The sequence below is a fragment of the Trichosurus vulpecula genome, chromosome 5 (assembly GCF_011100635.1).
Source record: "Trichosurus vulpecula isolate mTriVul1 chromosome 5, mTriVul1.pri, whole genome shotgun sequence".
Taxonomy (NCBI): Eukaryota; Metazoa; Chordata; class Mammalia; order Diprotodontia; family Phalangeridae; genus Trichosurus; species Trichosurus vulpecula.
Genome location: NC_050577.1, coordinates 11898206 through 11919314, shown reverse-complemented (window position 1 = coordinate 11919314; position 21109 = coordinate 11898206). Strand labels below are relative to the sequence as shown.

The following is a 21109-nucleotide window of genomic DNA, read 5'->3' as shown; positions in this document are numbered from 1 at the left end:
TAAGTCATTTTTAGCTTAGTCAGACTGAACAGGGGTTCGAAATCTCTACGTAGGTTTTTATTTTCCTACTTTTCTTTGTATTCTCAGGCCCTTTCATAGTGTCTGACACATAGTAGGCATTAATGAATGTCTGTTGACTTGACCTGACTCAGTTTAACACATACTTGGAGTTTCCAAGGTGAAAACTATTAAGACCATTGAGAATGTGGGATGTGACTTGAAAATTGGGAATGATTTTTTGAGAACCAACCATGCAACAAGCAAATGCTCCATCTGGATGACCACTGAAATTCACACACTTAAAAGCAGCACTCCTACCAGTGATATGTATTCTTCTAGGAGCAGATTGACTGCTATTCACAAAACCATCCTAAAGAATTGCATCCTAGAGTGTCAGAGTTGCTTGGGGTGATACAGCTGGCAAGCATCAGAGTGAATCTTGGATATCCTTGGATAGGACCCAACTTCTCTGTGCTTCAGGTCATTACCTAGGATTTATCTAATATGCCATCACTGAATTAGGAGCTATGTTGATGTTGATGGGGATGGGGAGGGGTGGAGGAATTCTCTACATTGAAGAAATCACACATTCTTTATGGATTCATGTATTAATGAAGAGAATAGAATTTTAAAAATGAATAGAATATCTAGCATTTATAGAATGCCCCCTATGTACTGAACAGCACTGTATTAAGCACTTTATGAATCATATTTAATCCTCACATTACAGCCCTTGGGGGATAATTACTATTACCATCCTCATTTCACAGTTGAGGAAACTGAAGCAAATAGATATTAAGTGGCCCAGGATCACACAGGTAGTAAGTGTCTGAAGCCAAATTTGAACTCAGGTCTTCCTGACTCCAGGACCAGTAGTCTATCTACTGTACCATCTAGCTGACCTAAGATTGGTTCTTGTTTCTTTTCATGATAAAAGCCATGCTATAGTCATAAGCACTCTTCCCATTCACTTAACTCAGCATTGTGGTGGGGGGATACAGATAGTGTAGAACTTGTTTAGCCATTTCCCAATTGGGGAATGTTGATCAGGGAATGGCTAACCAAGTTGTGGCATATGATCATTTTGGAATACTACTGCATTATAAGAAATGATGAGCTAGATGAACTTAGAAAAACATGCAAAGAAAGAGCAAAATGAGCAGAACCAAGAGAATGTTGTATACAGTAACAGCAATATTGTTTTAAGAACAACTTTGAGTGACTACGTCATTTTGATTATTATAAATACCCAAATTAACTAGAAAGGACCTATGAAGGAAGACACCATCTGCATCCAGAGAAAGACTGATAAATAGATGTATAGAATATATATGTATATATGTAGTATGCATATATGTATGTATGTATATACACATATATACATATATACAGGCAGATAGAGATATATATGTCTAATGATAGCCATCTCTAGGGCAGGAAGAGAGGAAGGTAAAAAAGGGTAAAAAGAAAGTTACATGATAGCTTTATTATATATTTAAATGGAATAGCAAATTTTACATAATAGATTTGCAGTTTCATGTGAAATCATCTTCTTTTTCTATTCCACCATATTGTGGACATGCTTGTTTGATTTCTTAAGTTCAGAATAAAATCAAATTTAAAAAATGAGTAGAACAATAGATTAATTTCAAATTGCTTTTATTCACACTAGGACAACAATGGAGTCAAATGACGATACGAAATACAGGACAAAAGGAATTTTTAAAAATAACTTATGTAGAGGATACGCTTGACAGTTCTTGACAGACTAAAGACCAATTCTCAGCAGTGTTTGGGAGCACGCCAGTGCATTCTCCAGTGGATGTCTACAGATACAAAAATGTATCACAAACAAGAATAATAAGCCAGAAGTGTGTTCAGCAGTATTCATTTGATTGTATATGTATCGATTCTTGATTCCAGACTAATTCTGTACATCTGGTACAAGCTCATGGCTTTAGAGTCTTCAGAAAAGGCTTTGAAATGCACGTTTTTCTTAGCAGTTGTGAAGGACAGATCATTATTGTAGGTAGCCAAGCCAACCAAGGTCCAATCCAATGGTGTGCCAAGTATAACAAAATAGCTTCATTACACAAACAGAGTGTGAACAGCAAGAGAGAGAAGACACTTTATTTGGGCCACTGAGCTAGAAACTCCATTGGCATACAGGTTGACAAACCTGGTCTAGAGCTTTAAATCATGACAGTTTGTCAATAAACATTTATTAAGTGCCTATTATGTGCCAGGCACTATGCTATTATGACTGGATTAAGAATTGTTTTTTTTCCTTTAAGATAGAGAATAGGGTCTGTGATTTACCTTACATAGGGTACTCTCAGATGAGGAAAATCCTTCCACTAATAAAAGTTGTCACTTTCTCTAGAACCAATAGTCTTATAGAATTGCCCATTGCACTAAAATATTAAATGATTTGCTTAAGGATGTTAAAGAAAGAACTTGAACTTTCTAGCTTTGAGACCTCTCTCTCTCTCTCTCTCTCTCTCTCTCTCGCTCCCCCTCTCCCTTCCTCCCTTCCTCCCTCCCTCCCTCTTTCTCTCCCTCCCTCTATCCCACATATATATCTATATTTACTCTATAGATCCATCTGTTGTCTTATTGTAAAAAATATTACCCTTGTTGTAAGTTTCTACTCTTCTTTATTCATAGTAATATGCACTGAATAACAATCTGCAGACCCTTTTACTAAATGTCATATTAGCTCCCCTTGTATTTGTATATTCATTAATATGTTAACTTATTATTTGTTGTGTACGAAAGTGTCTATTAATGTAGCATGCACACCACAAATTTTCAGCTTCTAGAATGGTGAGTTCAAGTATTTCTTTTTTGTATTTTGTAGTGCAAAACCTCTTATACAATTAGATATTAATAAACAGGTCCCAGAACAATAACCACTTAACTTCTCAGGACTCTAGACAACTCTTTAAGACTATAAATTCTCAAGCATGTACTTACATTGGTAGAGGGAGTAAGCATTTGAGACCTCTCTAATCTCAATAAAATCCAGGGACCCATCTTTGGTCTCTGTCCCTCAACTCTGTCCATTCTGCTTCTCCCTAAGGGGTAACAGTGCCCTGTTTCAACTTCACATCTGGTCACTGAAATTGTAAACTCTTGTCTGGTGGGAATGATATTTTGGTATTTTTTAATTCATTCCAGTTTGATGAGCAATTATGGTGAATGGAAGATAAATAAGCTCCTTCAAGGCAAGGACTATTTTTTGTCTTTTTGTCCCTGACATCTAGCACAGGGCCTGGCACTCCATCAATTGATTTTATTGTATTCCGGGCAAAGGTGAAGACAATGATGGGGACAATGCCATTCTTCAGAAAGCCTGATGGAAATAAGAATGGTCCTCTCACCAGGAATCACTGTCCCCTAGGGGAGCTCCAACATCATCTGATGATGATGACACTGGTGATAATGATGACAACGATGAGAGCCCTTCATTTCTCAAATAAGAGGGACAGCTCATCTGGTTTACATTTCTTGAGGATATGAAAATACTTTCTTTAGGAAAACTATTCCACAGGTGTGTTCCTCCCCTTGCTTTCCCCCCCTTTTCACCCACATTCTCTGCAGTCTTGAGTGATTTCATTCTTTAGGCAGCAGAGGAATGCAAAGAAAGATGCTGCTTTCTGGGATGTTGAGGCACTCTACGGCAGGCTGACTTCTGAGCTTGGAGAGAATCCCCTTCCTGCTAGTTACCTTTTGTGTTCTCTTATTTGAGGTTATTAGAAATCTAATATTGCTCAAATAATGACAACCTGAGTGGAAACTTTCAAAAGGAAATTAGCAAAATGTATAACAATTTTCTAAAAATTTCTTAAGTACCAATGCTAGATAAGCCACAGGTTCTAGAGGACCAATTGTGAGAAATTCTGCCCAGGAGGTCTTTTTTTTATGTGAGCATTCTTTCTTTTAGTTCCATATGGATTCTGTAAAGAGACCAAGTCAGTTTACAAGTCTTTATGATTGACTTTTGGAAAGAAAGCAGTGCTGTGCTCTTAGGGAGGTTGGAAGGACCCAGCAAGAGCACATCTTCCATGTGGTCCTGAGCTCTTTGTGTCAGAAGGTGTCCTTATTTTCAGTCCATTCAGCAAGCATTTTTTCAGTTCCCCAAATCCCCTCTAGTTCCCAGGCTCTGGATGATATGAAATGAAGGTAAAATCCAAAGGTTATCATGTCTTAGATATGACAGAGAAGTGACATAGTATGGAATAGAGAGAAAAGTGAGAGCTTGATTTCAACTCCTGAATATTAGAAGTGTGACTTGTAATTCTTTACAAAAAATTGCCAGCAGGGACAGCAGCAGTTCATCTCCATCTGGTGTCAGCAGCCCTAGGGTGGAATCTTGATTCCTCATTTTCTTACCTCTGTGACATTGTGTATATGCCTTGGCCTCTGGGCCTCAATTTCTTGCTCTAAAATGATGCAAGTAGGGTTAAACTATTTAACATCTAAGGTCTCTTTTATCTTTCAAATCTGTATTCTCTGGGCCTATGGCTTAGTGCATGGCCTCATGCTCTCCCCTTATTTGCTGCAAAGCCACTAAAATGTCCATCTGAAACTATTTTTCTCATCTTTGAAGGAAGCATGTCATTTAAAATTCATACTCACACATATACACAAGTTCCATTGTTAACAAAGAAGCATTTACAATTTTTCCATCAAGTTCATTTTTCTGTACTATGCACTTCAATGTGATATTCATATTAAAAAGGCCTAGAAGTTTTGGAATAGTTGGTTTTGTTTAAGTATTTGACAATAGGAGACCTTTTTTTTTGGTCCCATTATCTAAGCACTTTAGTGTCTCTTTTTATTAAAAAAAAATTAAGTGCTTTATCCTCGAATTCTGTTCTGCTGATTTATAAAACTTCATTTTTTTCCTCAGTGTGGGCATGTTACAGTGTGTGTGTGTGTGTGTGTGTGTGTATGCGCACTTTCCTGCATATATTGAGCAGAGTCCATCAGAATGAGGCAGATTTTTGATAAAAACAAGAGGAGTCAAGTTTATATGGAGACGGAGGGCTCTGAGTAGCCTCCTTGGGGAAACTATTAGCAATAATAACAATGATGATATGATTGTGTGAAGAACACATCAGCCAGTGCAACTGGCCTCTCCACCATGTCTGGTGTGTTTCAGAAGTGTTGATATTCTCCAAAAGCCTCTGCTCCATCCCTCGGGGCAACCATTCCTTTAATGGCATAATTAAAACACAGTGGTGCTCTGGGCTCAGAAACACATTCAGCCATGATTAATCCTCTGCAGAGTTTCTCTGCTTGTCCCTGAATTTCACAGACCCCAACTCTGAGCCAATGCATGCCCCCTCGCAAGGCAAATGGATGATTCATCTATGAATGCACCATGAGTTGGATGGCTGAGGCTTGGATTTGCCAATATTTGCAAGAGTAATGCAGCAGCAATCCACAAACTTCAGTTAATTTACAGGAGGTTGCAGGAGCCAACACTTCTTTCTTCTCCATTCCCATTAAAAAATACAAGGCCTGGTGGGGACAGAAAAGAACACACAAATATTTTGCATTTTCAAGTTAATTTTAAAGCAATACAATTATGTTTCTAATTAAAATATGGTATAAAATTGCTAAACAATGTGATAGGAAAAGTATCTTTTCAAGTCATAGGATTTTCTGCCCAAATCTCTGAAAAAATTCATTTCTTGAAGCAATAACTGGGAACCATTCGCAACTGATGAGCAAGAAGGGTGTCATGAGTTTTCCATGAAAATTTGGGAGGAAATTGACAAAAAAGTAATCAACATGATGAATAAACATGAACCTTCCCCTTCCCAAAATGTAAGTTCATTTTTACCTAATTCAGAGCTACCTTCCTTTTCAGATTACCCATTTCAAAGGATGGCTCAGATTTCTAAGATGTTAAAAACCAAGTATCCGGCAGCTTTTGTATATGTAATAAAAGTCTTTAAAATTAAAATAGTAATCTTAAAAAAAACCCCAACACATGAAAAATAGAGTCTGACTATAACAAAAGAGAGTTCTATAATTCTCCTTGAGTGAAACCTTTCATCTTTGATTTACAGGTTTGAGCCCTCTCTAACTCAAACCACATTGCAGCATATCTTTCAGAGCATGGCCTTCCCTCAAACCTTGTTTAAATTAAGGTTCCTTTTAGATTTCTGAATAAAAGCATGACAATCTTCACTTACTGCTTTAATGTATCCTTTGAGTTAGGAAAATATATTAAAAAATGAACACCAATAGGTTTCCAAAGTAATGCTAGGTATTAAATACTACAAGAAGAATCCTGGATGGTAATATTTTACCTCTGATGTTTTAGGTGATTGCTGCAGGTAAAAATAGAATATTGAAAAAAAATCACCCTCCATATCATAATATCAGCTGATTATAAACTCAGAAAATAAATTTCCAATCTTCTTTTTTCTTTAAACCTTCTGACCATAAGGCAATATGTGGAAAGGTCAAGGGTCCATTACTGGTTAAAGGCACAGCTCTCAGTTAAACCAACATGAAATCAAGTATCTAATGGTATTTCATAAATAACAACATGTTTCAAGGATTAAAACAATACTCATCTAAATCCTCCCAAGTTTCATTGACAATGCTTGACCTGTGGGTTCTCAAATGTGAAAATAAAATAATTGAGCCCAGTAATAACCTTAAACTAGAAATGTAACCCAACTAAATGGGTGCCAAGAAATACCTGAGCCACAGAGGTGATCATGGGGAAAACTCAAGCATCTATAAATATGTGGCCTCAGCAAAACTTTTGAAGCAAATTATGGACATCTTGGAAAAGTTATTCCATTTTCAAAGGAAATGTGAGTCCCTGTGGACCTGAGACTCAATAGCACTGTCATTCAAAGAATGGGTGGGGGGATTCTTAATTAAAGGAAAGAAACTTCCAGCTACCAAATAAGCCAGAGTCCTCCCATTGGTGAGTGGGATGTGAGTGAAACAGAGATATCATTCTCAAAAAACATTTTCATTTTCATGCATAATCAAAAGAGGGAGTTCCAAATTGTGCCCTACCACAAACACACTGCCTTGATTTGCCCTTTGAAGGATGTAGCACTGGCTTTCAGGCTAAAAATGTCCTCATCCCATTTCTCTGAAATTTTGACCTCTCACTTGCTAGAATTTGCGAGGGTGTAAAAACAAAGGTACAATATGTTATCTTGTTTGCTCAGAGCTGAAAACAAATCCTGCACACAATTTAAAACCATGTGAAAAAAATTAGCCCATCGAAACCAATTCAACATGTCTGAACGAACATTCTTTGGGCTTTCCCCTGGATCGCCCTGGCTATCACTATCCCTATAATGTGGATAGTGCTGAGGGTGCAGGCTAGCCCAGGGCCAATTTCTTGTCTGCCAGTGGGTCACATAGCACATTCAGAGCCCACATGTTGGAGGCCATCCCTCTCCAGTCTCACTGCCTGTAACTTTAGAATCAGAGTGGTTACATTGAAGGAGTCTTTCAGGCCCTTTCAAGTCCATCCAGAGGACAAGTGAAGCTGCTGTGTGTGCTCTGTGCCCAGTGTTTATGTTCCATTCGATCTGTGCCACCCAGGCAGCAGACAAGACATGTCTGAGGGTGCTTGCTTGGGGGTGGGGGGTGGGGAGATACACAATGATGTCACACACAGGAAATACCAGGGGAGGGGGGACTTGGCACTTCACAGGGCTGGATCTTCATCCATGGGCTCGCCAGCAGGTCTGTAAAAATAAACAGGCAATCAGAAGAGGGCCGAGGAGTACACAATGACATGGTAGATTTTCATGCATAATCAAAACTGATTTTTCAGCTCTCTCTGATGTTTATTTGTGCTATTCAGCTATCCATAAATAGAGTTTCTTTCCTAGGAAGTATAAACACATGTCAAGTGGAAAAACATTCTAGATCCCGGCAATCACGGCAAACATTCCTGTTTATATTAAAACATGTCAGAATATTTTATAACTCTCGCTTCAGAAAAGCTCATGGTTTCTATCTTGGAGAGTCAGAGATGTTAATGAAAAAAAATAATGATAGTATCCCACTTGAGGGACATTCATTCACAAGGTTTTCTTGGGCAACTGATTCGAAAGATCAGAGCATCTCACCCAGTCTGGGAGTGGGGGTTCCTCACATGAGGCCTTTTGCTTCTGTTTTTTCATAACTGGATTGGCGGACTGCCTGAGGCCCTTCAAATCAAATTCTGAATTTGATTAGCAAATCACTGCAAAGCACCCAGGATTTGGACTAGAAATCATCTCTGGTGCTTATCTAGTGTTATTAGGCATCATCTCAGGGCTCAGCCACTTGGACAAAACGAAACCCAACTGCTTCAGATTTTCCACCCAAGATCTGACTTTCATATACTAATGCTTTAGTGGAGGGGTGGGGTGTGTGTTGGGGGAAGGGCTTCAAAGACTACTTTGTGAGAGATGTAGAAACTGGGGCAAAGAGAAGCAACTTTCTCCAGGCCTCTGCAGATGCTTCCTTAAAAATGTTACACATGCATTCCCCTGATAAACTGAAATGCTGACATGTGCACAGAAAAAGGAAAAAAAATAAGGAAACACACATGTATGCATGAACTCTCTCACACACATATGCCCACACACATAGCTACAAACACACACAGTCCCTTATTCAGACGAAACTACTGTTCAGCCTTTTAGCCCAACTTACACATTCTGTTCGATCCATCTTGCACATTTTCTTTTTTTAAAAATTTGGGGCTTGGAACACACCTCCAAATTATGGTGGCACCTCTGTAGCTTGGAAATTTTTTTAATTAAAAAATGTCTCATCAAATAGAATAATTATTATTGGCAGTATTAATGGCCAATTTTTACGGGATCATAGAATCTGAGACTAAGAGGTTTAGAGGAGGCCCTCTGAGTACTGTCCCCTCTCTTATAGATGAAGAAACTGAAGTCAGGACAGGTTAGGTGTCTTGTTCCTTGTCATATAGCTAGTAAATGGGAAAAAAAGGAATTTGAACCCATGTCCTTTGATTCCAAATCCAGCAATCATGCTTTCCAATGTTCCATGCTACTTTTTTTAAGGAAGAATATATGTATGTATATATGCATGTAAGTATATATTCATATATGCATGTGTATGTATACATATATACATATACATGTATAGATATATATACCTCATTCTTTAAAAAAAATTAGCACAGCCCCAAATTTTGGCTTTGAATCTTAGTTCTTTCCTTTACTAATTATGTGACCTTGTTTACCCGGCCACCTGCATAATTAGGGGGTTGGACTAGATTATCTCCAAAGTCCTTCCAGCTCTAGATATATAATGCTATGGCCTTTCCTGTATGATGTTGGAATAATCCCTAAAACTCTCTGAAACTTCATTTCTTCATCGGGAAAATGAGAGCATTGGACTATTAATCAATTAATTATCAAGCATTTATTTTGAGCTTTCTACTTTCTCCTACTATTTTCCTAGGTTTTAGTAAGTCAAAGACCAAAATGAAACTATCTTTGACTTATGGAGATGACCGTTGTTATTGTAGGGAATGCCCACCTGGATGAGATTACAGCTTTCCTTGAGGCAGCTAGGTAGCATGGGGGATAAAGCATGAGACCTGGTGTCAAGAAGTTGTTTGGCCTCAAAGCCTCAGTTTCTAAATGCATAAAATGAGGATAATAGTTCCACCTACCTTAGGGGAACGTTGTATAGCCCTAGATAAAATGAGATTCATAAATGTGAAGGAAGTTCTCAAGCAATCATCCCTGCTTTTATTTTACTTTCTTTTCTTCCCAATCTTGACCTAGGGTTAATCAATCAATTTCTTCATGTATAAAATGAGGGGTTTGGACTAGATAACTAGAGCCTAGCAGGTCTTTCCAGCTCTTAGCCTATTATCCTATGCATTTCTGCGAAACAATTCAAGATTGTTGTTGCTGTCAATTGATATCCAGATCCCTTTTGCCTCTATGGTTCTCATTTACCACCTTATAAATCAAAGGGATTGCGCTAGAGTCAGTCTCTAGAAGGTACTCTAATATTATTTCAAGCTCCAAACGTATGAATCCAGATTTTCACATACAAAGGTAAGTTAGACATGAACTCAACCCAGCTTCTACCCAAGCCAGACGGGAAAGAGGCGTGCCTATGTTTTGTCCTCTTTATGCAGGGACACGGAGCTCCTAACCCTACATGCACTCCTGATGGATGTGTAGAACACTGTGCTCGAGGCCATATACGTTTGTGGAGGACTCAGTGGGATTCAGAGTCTCTTTGGTGAGAGATACTCAAGGTAGGCCAGAGAGAAAGACCATGGGAGCTGAAAGGGAACCCAGATCTTTAACATGCTCCTGATTTCCAGCTTGCCTCCACGGAGATCTCAAATGGAGGACATTCTTGAAGTGCCTGCAGCTTACCCAGAACCCTTCCATACCTTTCTCAGTTGAGCTGGGTTATGTAAGGTATATATCAAATAAATCTTATATCATGACATCATAGAGTCAATTAGCTCCAGATTCAAGTACCACAACTGATACCTCTAGGAGCTCTTTAAGATCGTGCCTTAACATGGATGCACAAGTATCATACTGGAAGTTTTGCACCCTGATAAAATCAAAGTGTTAGTACAAAAAGAACAAGATCATATCAGGGAGGAGCAATAATGATTGAGGAGAGTCAGAAGAGGCCTCATAGAGCAGATGGGAACTTTAGCTCAACCTGGAAAAATGCTTAGGATAGTAAGGTGTGGCAGTGTGAAATAGTGTACAGCCTGTGAAAAGGAACACAGGTGACGGAGAACAACATGTCATTCTGTTGGAAGCATAGAACGAGTGTTTGGGGCTAGACTACATAGGCCTTTAAACTGTAAAAAAAAAAAGTTCATATTTTGAAGATCAAAACAACCTGCTGATCCTGAAAAATAAACCAAATTATCATTGTATAGACAAAGCTTGTTTGGTCCCTTAATGCTAAGAATGCTAGTTTACAAACAGAACATTTGAAAAGGAAAGAAATATAGTATTAGCATGGGGTATAGAGGTGAGGAATCCAGCCAGGGCCATGCATGGGAGATGACTTCTGGAGGCTTCATCTGCATCATAGAAATAAATCTATTTAAGCAAGATTTTGCACGCATTTGATGCTGGTGGTCCACTGTAAAGCCTGTTTATCTTTCAGGAAGTTCACGGTGTAGCGTGTGAGAGGATGTAGGAAATAATGGTCACATGTCTCCAAATGGATTGGTGGAGGTAGTGACTTGGTTTTCCTCCCCACTTGGCTTCATGTTTTTTTTTTCATCTCTATGAGCATGTCTAGTAAGGTTGTAAGAGAAGAGATCTGGAACTTTTGCTCATTGTTTGTACTATTTTAGGTGTTGGGAACAGGGCTTCCTATGCTAATCCAGAACCTTGGCATGAAGTGCATTAGAGATGGGTTCAGAGCCATGAAGGCAAGTCCTTCAGTTTCATTATGATTGAGTTCCACTACTAGTCCCTGGGAATTAGGGATCAGCGATGGTACAGGCATCATAGTATGACATGGATTGCCTAATGGAAATAAAGGAGAGGAAAGGAAGAAGATGGTTAATAAAAATAAATAACAATAAAGGAACAAAAGGGGGAACAGAGAATAAAGTGAATTGGAAACCACATATAATATTGATTATGCCTCCAGAGTATGTCCAGTAATAATTTTTTAATATTAATTGTTGGATGCAAATAATAATAAATAACTGATGTTTACATTGTGTTTACTGTTCACAAAATACTTTACAACAATTATCTCATTTGAGCAGGACAACTGGTGCTGGAGACAGATACTGTGGACGTTATTATGTCCATTTTGCAGATAAGGGGCCTGAATATAGCACTAAAGGGATTTGCCCAAGATCACACAGCTGGTGAGTGTTAGATCTTGAATTCCAACTAAGGTCTCCCTGGCTCCTGAGCCAAAAGTTAATCCACCACACCATGACTGAAGTAATGATCACAGACCCTTGTATAAAACATGGCATCTTGGTTGGAGCCAAGTTTAAGCCCAAAACACTTTATGCCCATCCACATACGTGAGAAAACCAAGCAGTCTGATAAAACCCAGGCAGGGGGTTGGGGACAGCAGAAAGGAGAAGCCTCAAATCAAATACATCACACAGAGAGAACTGAAGGAGTGGAGAATTGGAACGGTGTTCCCTGCTCCTATGTTGTCATAAGGCTTACTATCCTTCACATATCACCCAGGATGCATCAACACCGCATGAAAAAAAAGTCCATGGCATTTTCATTGTGGCTTCTGTTGGGTTAGAAAAATATAGCTTTGCAGTGATGGCAGGGCCAAACAAATCAGGAGCCTTGATATTCTCTACAGAACACAATGCTCTTTTCTTGTAGATACAACCCTGAAGGACTCTGTTTTTAATCCTATTTCCCACCCCCTAGGAACTTTAGGTGCACTAGTTTTTAATAACAATTATTATGTTCTCACAGAAGCAAAAAGGGGATCATAATTTCTCAGAATGTAAGCTTCTTGAGGGAAGGGAACTTTTTTACTCTTGTCTTTATATGCCCATTGCCTAGAACAAGGACTGGCCCACAGTAGGAGCTTAATAAATGCTTGTTTTTTGAAATCAAATAAGAATGTTAGCATCACAGTTAATTTTAATTACAATAAAAATTAGGATCATGCATGATTCAAGCCAGAAGTAAGTACCCAAAGGATTGTCAGTACAAAGATACGAATAGTATTCAAAAAAGAATTTTAAACGACTAATGAATAGGACACATATGATGCAGAAAGAGGAACAAACACATGACAGATTGCTCTAAATCAATAATCACAATAAAATACAAATCATGAGAATTCTGATATTTTACCCATCAAATTTGCAAGGATGGGACCAGTCAATGCTGGCGGGACTGAGGAAACACAGGCACACTGCTATGCTGTTGGTGCAACTGCAATTTACTTCAAGCATTATGCAAAGCAATTAGGAATAATGTTAAGAAAATGACTCAAATGTCTATACCCTTTGAGCCAAAGATCCCAATCATAAGTATATACTCTAAGAAAAGTCAAATAAAGGTACCATATACAGCAAAGAACTTGTAACAACAGTTTTTGTAGTATCAACAATTTGGAAACAAAGTGGTCACAGAATTGATGAACAACAAAATTTGAAAATAAAGAAATCTCAATAGCCATTAAATCCAACCCATAAAAACAATCTCCACTATATTTTGGCATTCTTGGGGTCCCAAAGTGGCCAACTAGCCTCTGCTTGAAACTGTAGCTGTCCAGGTTGATCAATCCACTTTGACCCTGCTCTTGTTCACAACTTTTCCTGACATTTAGGCTAAATTGACTTCTTTGCTATGTCTGCCTACTGTAGATAAATGTGCCTCTTGGGTCCAAATGAGTCCCTTTACACATTTGAAGACAGTTATTATGTCACTCTGAAGCAAAGTGTGATAGAGCCCTGGATTGGAGTTAGGAAAACCCAAGTTCAAATGGGTCTCTGGTACTTATAAGCTGCGGGATTCCAGGCAAGGCATTTGTCTGTATCATGTTCTTGTCTGTAAAATATGGGAAATAAAGGCATTTATATCCCAGAGTTGTATCTAATGAGATGAAGCTTGTAAGGTGCATAGCACATAGCCCAGCATGTAATAACACTTAAAAATGGTTGTTTCCCTCCTTTTCTCTGAGACTTCTTTTCTCTGTGTTAAATATGACCAGTTCTTTCACTTGATCCTCATATGTCATGAACTCAAACCCTCTGCCCATTCTGGTTGTCCACTTCTGGAGGCTCTTGAGCTAGTCAATGTTTTTTTTCATTGTTGTGGTTGTTTTTCAGTCTTTCAGTTATGTCTGACTCCTCATGACCCCATGGTCCCTAGTACACCGGGCCCTTCTATTACCCACTATCTCTTGAAGTCTCTCCACCTTCATTGTTACCATGATACTATCTATCCATCACATCCTCTGCCATCCCCTTTTCCTTTCAGCTTCAATCTTTTCCGACATCAGGGCCTTTCCCAATGAGTCTCATCTTCTCATTATGTAGCCAAAGTATTTAAGCTTCAACTTCACTAATGACCTTCCAGTGAATAACCTGAATTAATTTCTTTAAGTATTGACTGATTTGACTTCCTTGCAGCCCAAGAGACTCTCAAAAGTCTTTTCCAGAACCACAATTCAAAGGCATTGGTTCTGTGCCATTCAGCTTTCTTTATAGTCCAACTCTCACAGCCATGTATTACTACTGGAGAAAACATAGCTTGGAATGTACAGACCTCTGTCATTAATATGATGACTCTACATTTTAGTATGCTGTCCAGATTTGCCGCCTTTGCTTTCAAGTAGCAAGTGTCTTTTAATTCATGACTAAGGTCACCACCTCCATAGATGTGGCGTCCAGAGCTAAACACAATACTACAGAAGTTTGATGAAGGCAAAGTGCCATTACATCCATATTTCTGGAAGCTAGACTCTTTTTAATATAGTCTAAGAATACATTAATTTGTTTTTTTAACTCCCACATTCCTGTGTTATCTCATATTGAACTTGTAGTCTACTAAGCCACAAGTGATTTTTTTAAAACAGCTCATGTCTCTCCATGCCTCAACATCTTATACATACAAAGTTGATTTTTGTGTACCCAAGTACAAAACTTTACATTTATTCCTATTTAATGTCATATTATTTTTTTCATTTTTAAAATTCAATTTTATTTTATTTGCATATCCACGTTTTCTCCCTCCCATCTTCCCGACTCCCCCATTGAGAAAGACAAATGAAACCCTCATTATAAACATGTATAGTCAAGTAAAACAAATTCCCAGATTGGCCATGTCCCCTCCCCTCCCCACAAATAAAATATGAGATTCTCTAGGAGCATCATCTCTCTATCAGCAGATGGTAGCATTCTTCAATTTCTATCCTTTGTGGTTGGCCATTGTGTTGATCAGGGTTCTAAAGTCTTTCAAAGTTGTTTGTTTATCTTTGCACTATTGCTGCTAGTTCAGAAATTGTTATCTTGGCATTGTTCACTTCACTCTGCATCAGTTCATAATGATCTTCCCAGGTTTCTCTGAAATCAACTCCTTCATTATTTCTTACAGCAAAATAGTATCCTATCACATGCATATCCTGTAACTTGTTCAACCATTCCCCAATTGATGAGCACCCCTAAGTTTCTGATTTTTTGTCAACACAAAAAAAGTTGCTTTACATATTTTTGTACATATGGGTCCATTTCCTCTTTCTTTGGTCTTTTTGGCATACAGACCTAGTAGCAGTATTGCTAGGTCAAAGGGTATCTGCAGTTTTATAGCTTTGGGGACATAAACTGATTCACAGAATTGCTGGAATAGCTCACAGAACCACAAATAATGCATTAATATGCTTGTTTTCCCATACTTTCTACATCACTTGCCATTTTCCCTTCTTTTCAACTAAGCCAATCTGATAGGTATGAGGTAGAACCTCTGAGTGATTTTTGATTTTCATTTCTCTAATTCTTAGTAATTTGGGTTTTTTTTCTCATGGCTATTGAGAGCTTGTGTTTCTTCCTCTGAAAACTGTCTATTTGTATCCCTTGGCCACTTTATCAATTGGGGACATCTTATTAGATTTAGCTTGATGTCCAAGTCTGGCAAGATCCTTTTGGATCTTGCCTATTTTCCAGGATGTTTTCTATTCCTTCCAGCTTTGTGTCAGCAAATTTCATAAGCATACCATCCAGGCCCTTATCCAAGTATTTGAAAAAAAGCTAAATAGCCAGGGCCAAACACAGATTCCTAGGGTACACCACTGGAGACTTCTTGCCAAGTTGACAATGAATTATTAAGAACTACTATAAATCAACCTAGTTATGAAAGCATCTCAATTTATTATTGTCTAAACCATATTTCTCCATCTTCCTCATGAAAATGAGATACTTTATCAAAATCCTAGCTAAACTCAAAAAAAACTATATTTTCAGCATTTCCATAATATACTAAGTATAGTATCTTGTCATAAAAGGAAATGAAGTCAATCAGGCAGAGTCCATATTGATGAATTCATGTTGGGTCTTTATAATCAATGGTGCCCCTTCTGGACATTCAACAATGATCTCTTTAATGATCTATTTTAGAATTTGCCTTTGCTCATTGATGGGGAATCAAATATTTTGTGATACATGAATCTCATGGAATATTACTAAGCTATAATAATTGGTGAATATAAGGAACACAGAGAGACAGGGGCAGACTTATACAAACTGAAAAGAAGTGAAGTAAGCAGAACCAGGAAAACAATATTCATAAAGACAATAATAGTGAAAATTGAGGAAACCTAAACTTGAATGTTGTATAAAAATAATAACCAAGTTTAGCCCATTTCATGACACATATATAAGAATGCACCTCCTGCTCATGTTTGGAGAGCCATGGCATTTTCTAAGTGGAAAACTGCATTTACTGATGGACTTGGTCGATGTTTTGATTAGTTATAGGGAACTGCTCGCCCCCTACCCCTCTCTTCTGTTCTTTTATTATAACAGAGAATGGATTTCTGGGTTGGGGTAGAGAAGAGGTATGCTGGGAAATGGAGGTGATATAGAAAATAAAAGATAATAAGAATCTGAAATTAACTCAGAATCTTGTGAGGACATCTGGACATCCATTCAGAAGAGGAGGGTGTAGGATTCTTTTTTAAGGACTGTTTTAACAATCAGCTAGCAGCTTCTGTGGGGTGGTAAGATGCACCCAGGAGGCTGCCGGCACTCCGGAAAAGCACAGGTTCTTTTTATCTGCTTAAACAAGGAAAGCACGGTGAAGGGGTTGACCAGCTTACTTTAATCCAGCATTCAGTTAGCACACAGACAACATTCATTTAGTTCAGGGGAAAAAATGCCAGCATTCAGTTAGTTCAGGGGAGCATATAGGCAAGCATCAACAGACAGGCCAAATACAGATTACAGTCAGCTAGTTCAGGGGAACAAACAGCCAGCATCCTGAAGTTCAGAATATTCATTTAGTTTGGGGAAAACAAACCAGCAATCCGAACCTCAAAACCAAAAATCAAACAAATTACAAATATCAACAGACAGACCCAATACAATTAATAGTTACCAGCATCTGGGCTTGGCCCGAGAGCAAGGGCTGGCCCAGAGTCATGCTCCCCACTGCGTCCACACCAACCAGAAAAGGAAAGAGAGCTCTTCAAGCTGTCCTCTCCCCTCTTATAGAGTTTTTGACATCATCAAGTGCCGCCTGAATGACCAGGGCCGATTGGTGCTTGAGTTGGCCCCTCCCCCTAGCATAGACCAGGTTAACACCCAATAGGGCATGGCTCTGGAGTTAACACCTCCCCTCAGCCAGCCCCATGACTCATCACACAGGAAGTTCTCTGCTTCCTGGTGTGGTTGCTGGGCTTCCTGCCCTGGGAGAGCAAGCCCCAGCACCCCTGAGGCTCAATTAGGTAAGCTGAGTCACTCAAAGGAAACAAAGGCCATTATGGCCACAAGGACTACCAGTTTGGAGCTGGAAGGCATACTGATGATTTAGAGGTGATTTAGGCTGACACCCCACCATTATACATGAGCAAATTGAAATCCAAATAAAGTTAAGTGACTTGTTCAAGGGCATAAAAGTAACAAGTGGTAGAACCATTGTCCATGTCTCATTCTTCTACTTCTAAATCTCCTACACTTTTTTTGTTGTGTTCTGTTGAAACATCCCTAGCAAGCTTTGCTTCTTTCATATTCACAGACAAGATACTTTCTTCTGATAACAACCCATCTGGATCCAGAATAACATTTGTCCCATTATTCCTGTTTTATATAAATACAAACTTTTTCCCCATGGAAAATATCAATATATCACTTAATAGTCAAATCCTTTTACATGATTCAATAAGAAAGATGAAGCATTCTCCTGATTGAAGCAAACACTTCCAAACCAGATCTAAATACACTGACAACCATTCTGAGTTTTCAACTTGATTTGCACAAAGTCAGGGAACCTGAGGTTGGAAGATACTAGTTCTTTGTTTCCAGAAATTTAGAGCTCTCCTTGGTTTTCTGGAGCTTTCAAGAGTAAATTGCTTTCAAGAGTAAATTCTAATACAGCATTGACTTTTCAGAGAAGAAGGTGGAATCATGCTTGACTCAAATCAGTTAAGTTTATACTGCCATTAGCCAGTGGGAGTTTGTTAGCCTGCTTGCAAGTAATTGCCAAGCAGATATGCCTTATAAGACATGACCTTTTTATTTAATTGACTGTAGATGGAAGTTGGAGGAACCCAGGTTTATTTTGTAGGACCCCCCCTACCCCTTTTTCTTTTCAGAGGTGGAGATCTGTGTGTGGGGAATGTGGCAACTTTGGTTGATTAGAGCATTAGTTTTTGTGAACTGTTTGGCCCTTTCTGCACCCTTCCTCATTTATCTTCCCATTTTCCTTCACTACTTGATAACTACCTTCTCAAACTGCCATTTCTCATGGCTATTACTCCCTTCCAAATGACCCCTTGACCATATAAGCATTTTTATAGTCTAGCTTTGTAACTCCTTCTATGGAAATGGAAACTGACAGTCATGCCATCTCCCTTCTTTCCCAAAAGAAAATTAAAATGGACAAAAATATTTTTAATATTCTTCATCCAGTAGTATTCTACCCTTTATTCACCAATGGCAAAATGATTCTGATATATATTGGCCAAGAAAAGAATGACTTTACCCAAAATCTGAGTACCAAAAGAGTCATCATTCCAAACAACCATATATTCTCCAACATAACTGGACAGAATTTCCCATAAAAATGCCTAGCTTTTACTCTTCTCTATCCAATCTGATTTTTATTTTTATATCTTTCAGAGTATATCACAGACTTTGAAATACATTTGTAAACAAATTGAAATATTTTCCTGTTTCTTTATATAATTTTGAAAGTGATAGATCTTGTTTTCAGGGGATGGAAAATCCTATTATCCTGATCATTGAAAAGAGTTGATGCCTTCTCAGTATGGGCCAGATAGTTGCAAATAGTTCACAACACTCCCCTCTCCTATTTTGAGGGCCCCACTCTCCTCTTGAGATGAATGGAGTAGAAAAGTCCAACTGAAATGGACTTACATATTTGTACAAGTAATTTTGTATTTTTCCCTCTCTTGTGAGAAAAAATAAAATTTAGAGCTTACAGAAAATATTTTTAGCGAAGTCATTTTCCTCCTACTCTAATCCCCCACTCCACCCCTAAAAAAGTAGCCATCAGCACTCTATTTTCTCTCTCTAGAACAAATGAATGGAAGTGATCCTGGTGTGAGGCAAGGCAAGGCCCAATGCATTTATTGAAGGCAGATTATATATGCTATAGGCATATACAGTATTAGGATTCCACACACCTTTGCCTTCATATGACCATGTGAAACCACTTGGCACTGAAGCTGGACTTATGACACAGCCAGTCATCACCAGCAAAGCCTTCTATTAACCTAGTGATAAGCAAGCATAACTGGATGAGTGCCTGGCACATAGTAGGAACTTAGTAAATGCTAGCTGACTAAACCACTGACCCAGGAAATCCAGAATCCATTACTGCCAAATAGTACTGAGGCTTTAGGTTACCTGTGACTGCTGATGTGTCTTACAATCACTAATCATTGTAAGCTGTGCAATTGAATGTACTGAACTAATTACAGTGCATTTAGTCAAGCTAGGATTTGGCTTTCCTTCCCTATATTAATAGAGTTCTAAATTACAACTCCTCAATTCCAGCTCTAGCAGATGTTATGGTTACCTCAGTTTTACAGCCCTCAGATGACAGACAACTCACTGGATTTGGCCATAAGGATAATTACAGTGCCTTTGGATTAGAAATTTGGGTTCAACCCCAAGCTTGGAGTAGCAGGGGGTTACTTCATCTAAAATAAGTTTGTTCTCATGGGCTAGCTGCCTATACTGAGATCCCTTCCAATATGCTAATGTGGTGCATTTGATTGTAAGGCTAATCTCTTTGAAACTAGTTATGGTCAGAAAACAAGCTGCATTGCAATGAAACCCCTTGCTAAATGCATATGCCCGTCTTGTGTCTTTAATCTACTTCCTGACCAGAATAAGACATTGAGTCCATTGAGCTACAAACAGCTAAAAACAACTAAGATGAAGAAAGCCAATTTTCTTTTCTTTTCCTTTTTAAAAAACAGATTTATGTATCCTTGGGAGGAAAAAAAAAGCTTTCAAGCTATGCATTTTTTGCAGAATTTTTATGACTAATGGGAATCTGAGTGACTCAAAGAATACAGACTGCCTTTTACATCCAGTGCAACCGTGTGATCTTGGACTTTTACAAAAGTCTTACCTGACCCTGTGTTCCCAAAGGCTGTGCCAATGGAACCCAAGCTCTGCTAGGCTCAGTTGAATTCCAGAAGCATTTCAAATACTGGGCTTGGCATTGGGGAGACAGGGATTAAACAAAAACAGTCCTTGCTCTCAAGAAGCTTATATCATACTGAGAGGTGAGGAGTAATATATTATATACTAATAACTATGAGAGTGATTTTGTTCCCTCTGAATGACTTTCCTGTTATACTAAATATAATCTGTATGCACAGAAGAATGTGAACTCTTTGAGAACATGGACCTCATTTTTGCCTGTCTTGGTATACTCAGAATTTAGTGCAGGGTTTGGAACACAGTCAGTGCTTAATGAATGCTTTTGTTGATGCTCTGCTGCTGAATATGATGATGATGGACTAGGGAAATCAGGAAGTGGCATGGAGCTGAGGATTTTTAGAGTTGGAACTGAGGAGAAGTACACCAGGTATCTACACCAGTGATCAAAAGCATAGAGGTAAGGAATGGCAGGCTATGCGCAGGAGCAGCAAATGGCCTTAATCTGTGAGTCTCAGTTGACCTGGAGAGGTCCCAAGCACAGGGGTAGTGATGCTTGTTCATTGTTCAAAGACCAATCTAGCCAAACTCAAAGAACACCCTACTAAACCCCCAAAGAGTTGTGACCTGCATTTCTGGCTGAGGTAGCCTCTCTGGTGAGACCACAGATCCTAAAGGTCCTGAAGAAGCATTATCTGACTTAGGCATACACAAAAGAATCTTGGCATTTGAGCCATTCAT

At 38.6% G+C, this 21109-nt stretch overlaps 1 protein-coding gene across 1 annotated transcript in view; it reads right to left on the bottom strand.

The window, feature by feature from the left end:
• Positions 1–2577: 2577 nt before the first annotated feature.
• Positions 2578–21109, bottom strand: part of HDAC9 (histone deacetylase 9) — a 606615-nt gene continuing 588083 nt past the window's right edge. Inside the window, exons 26-27 of the mRNA XM_036759616.1 lie at positions 7677–7739; positions 2578–5529 (exon numbers count right to left, since the gene is read on the bottom strand). Of these exons, the coding sequence (XP_036615511.1) occupies positions 7700–7739 (40 nt within the window). The 3' untranslated portion in view covers positions 2578–5529; positions 7677–7699. The remainder of the gene's footprint in view (positions 5530–7676; positions 7740–21109) is intronic.